Source organism: Pterocles gutturalis, unplaced genomic scaffold (genome assembly GCF_000699245.1).
Source record: "Pterocles gutturalis isolate BGI_N339 unplaced genomic scaffold, ASM69924v1 scaffold18128, whole genome shotgun sequence".
In the NCBI taxonomy this organism is placed as follows: domain Eukaryota; kingdom Metazoa; phylum Chordata; class Aves; order Pterocliformes; family Pteroclidae; genus Pterocles; species Pterocles gutturalis.
Window position 1 is genome coordinate 16,004 of NW_010123526.1, and position 1,977 is coordinate 17,980.

General features: G+C 57.2%; 1 protein-coding gene across 1 annotated transcript in view; it reads right to left on the reverse strand.

Annotated features, from left to right (window-relative positions):
* The window catches only part of ACOT11 (acyl-CoA thioesterase 11), a 12,223-nt gene that overhangs the window by 7,609 nt on the left and 2,637 nt on the right, over positions 1-1,977 (reverse strand). Inside the window, exon 3 of the mRNA XM_010077949.1 lies at positions 300-360. Coding sequence (XP_010076251.1) covers positions 300-360 — 61 coding nt within the window. The remainder of the gene's footprint in view (positions 1-299; positions 361-1,977) is intronic.

The following is a 1,977-nucleotide window of genomic DNA, read 5'->3' on the forward strand; positions in this document are numbered from 1 at the left end:
CGGACCCGGCAGGAGGGGATGGACATGCAGGGGCAATGTTGGAGACTGAGGGAGGAACCATGGGTGTTCCAAGCCAGGCTGGATGGGGCTTTGGGCAACCTGGGCTAGTGGGAGGTGTCTCTGCAGGGGGGTGGAACTCAATGGTCTTTAAGGTCCCTTCCAACCCAAACCATTCTGTGGTTTGGGAATTTGGGAATTTGGGAATTTTGGGAATTTTGCATTTGGCCACAGTGAATGGACGCAAGGCGAGGGGGACGGGGACGGGGACGAAGGGGGTGAAGCTGGGGTGGCACACTGACCTCCATGCTGGAGTTAAAGGCTCGGTTCACTTTGGCTTTGATGTTGACAACTTGCCCAACGCTGAAAAACAGAAAGAGGAGAAAACACGCGGGGGTTATCAGGGGATGACAGCCCATGGTTATCCAGCACTGAGCATTTTGCCACCAAGGTGCCACGGCGTTACAGCTTGCAACGTTGACAGTGGGACATGCCAGGATGGCTGTCGTGACATGGGGACAGCCACCCCCCAGCTGTGGGAGCCCACAGGTGTCCAGCCTGGCAGTGAGATGTCAGGCCCCTGAGCAGCTGTGTTCAAGTGGGTGCTGCCAGGACACTGGAGGGGTGCAGAGGTGCCCGAGGCTTGCTTGGCACCCCTGCCATGCGGGCATGCACGCTCCTGCCAGAGCAAACGGCTCCTCCAGCCTCACATGTGCTGTCCTGCACAATGGGGGGCACCCATGGGGCCTCCCCACGGCCCTCAGACAGAGCCAGCAGCAGCACCAGCTGCTCCTTGCCCTCCTCCTCTCCAGAGCCTCCCAGTAACGGACACCTTGCGATACTGGGAGATGGCAGGAGGCAGGATCCAGGCAGGGATATTTTGCACCATCTCTTGCATGAAACATCTGCTGGCAGCAAACTGCTGCTGGCAGAGTCCAGGAGCTCTGCTCCGTGCCATCAGTAGGCTTCAGAGTAAACATACAAACAGCTTCAGCTCTGCAGCCTAACCCACTCCAGACTGGTAACAACCGAATGAGCAAAACCAGCTTATTGGTGACTTCAACAGCAAACAGAGTCTTTACCGAATGCATTATTAAATCAGGAATATTCCTCATTCCCTAGAAGAGACCAATGCTAGAAAACTCAGTGGAAAAATAAACCCTCTGACTGCCACTGCAGCTTTGCACCGTAAAGGGCTCAAAACCAGGAGCAAGGAAGAGTCAGCATGTGCTTTGGCACCAGAACCCCTGCCTTGCCCCCACACACAACTTCTGCCTTCAAATGCCCATAATCATCTCGGCTCCTCGACATGCTTCACACGTTGGCTCTGGCTGGAGCAGGGGTGGCATGAGGCTGGGACAGTGCCTCCAGCCGTCCCCCAGCATTGTCACCATGCCTGGTGGCAGCCCTGCGCCCACCCTGGCATGCTGAAGCATTAGCAGAGTTACGTGAGCAGCCTCCATGCACCTCCCAGGCCGTGTGCGTCAGTGGGTTAATGCTCCCAACTCACGGCAGCACTGCGTTAGGCCAGCTGCTCTAGGGCTGCAAACGTCCGTACCAGACACCGATCATCCCGTCCCGCTGCCCAGGAGGGTTTATATACGGCTGGCTGGGGCGAAAAGAAAAAGCAAGATGGGGGGAGAGGGTTAGAGGCGATGGAAGCAGTCACACGGATGCTTGGGCTGGCTTTGCAGCGAGGGGCGTGCAGCGGCAGGGGTCCAGGCAGGCATGGGGGCAGCTTGCTCTGTCTATATTACACCCCCAAAGACACTTTATCCTCTCTCTTCTTATCAAATGGCACAAGCTGGTGCCATAAAACCACATGAACCCACAAGAAATCCTCCTGGGAGGCTGCACTTCCATGCGGCAGGGCTGAGGGAGGGGAAGCACCCAATGCCCAGATGGCGGGTTTTTAAGCCAGTGATGCTCTGGGGTCTCTCTGTGCCCCCCAGCACCCACAGCCCTTCCCTGCTCAAGGGG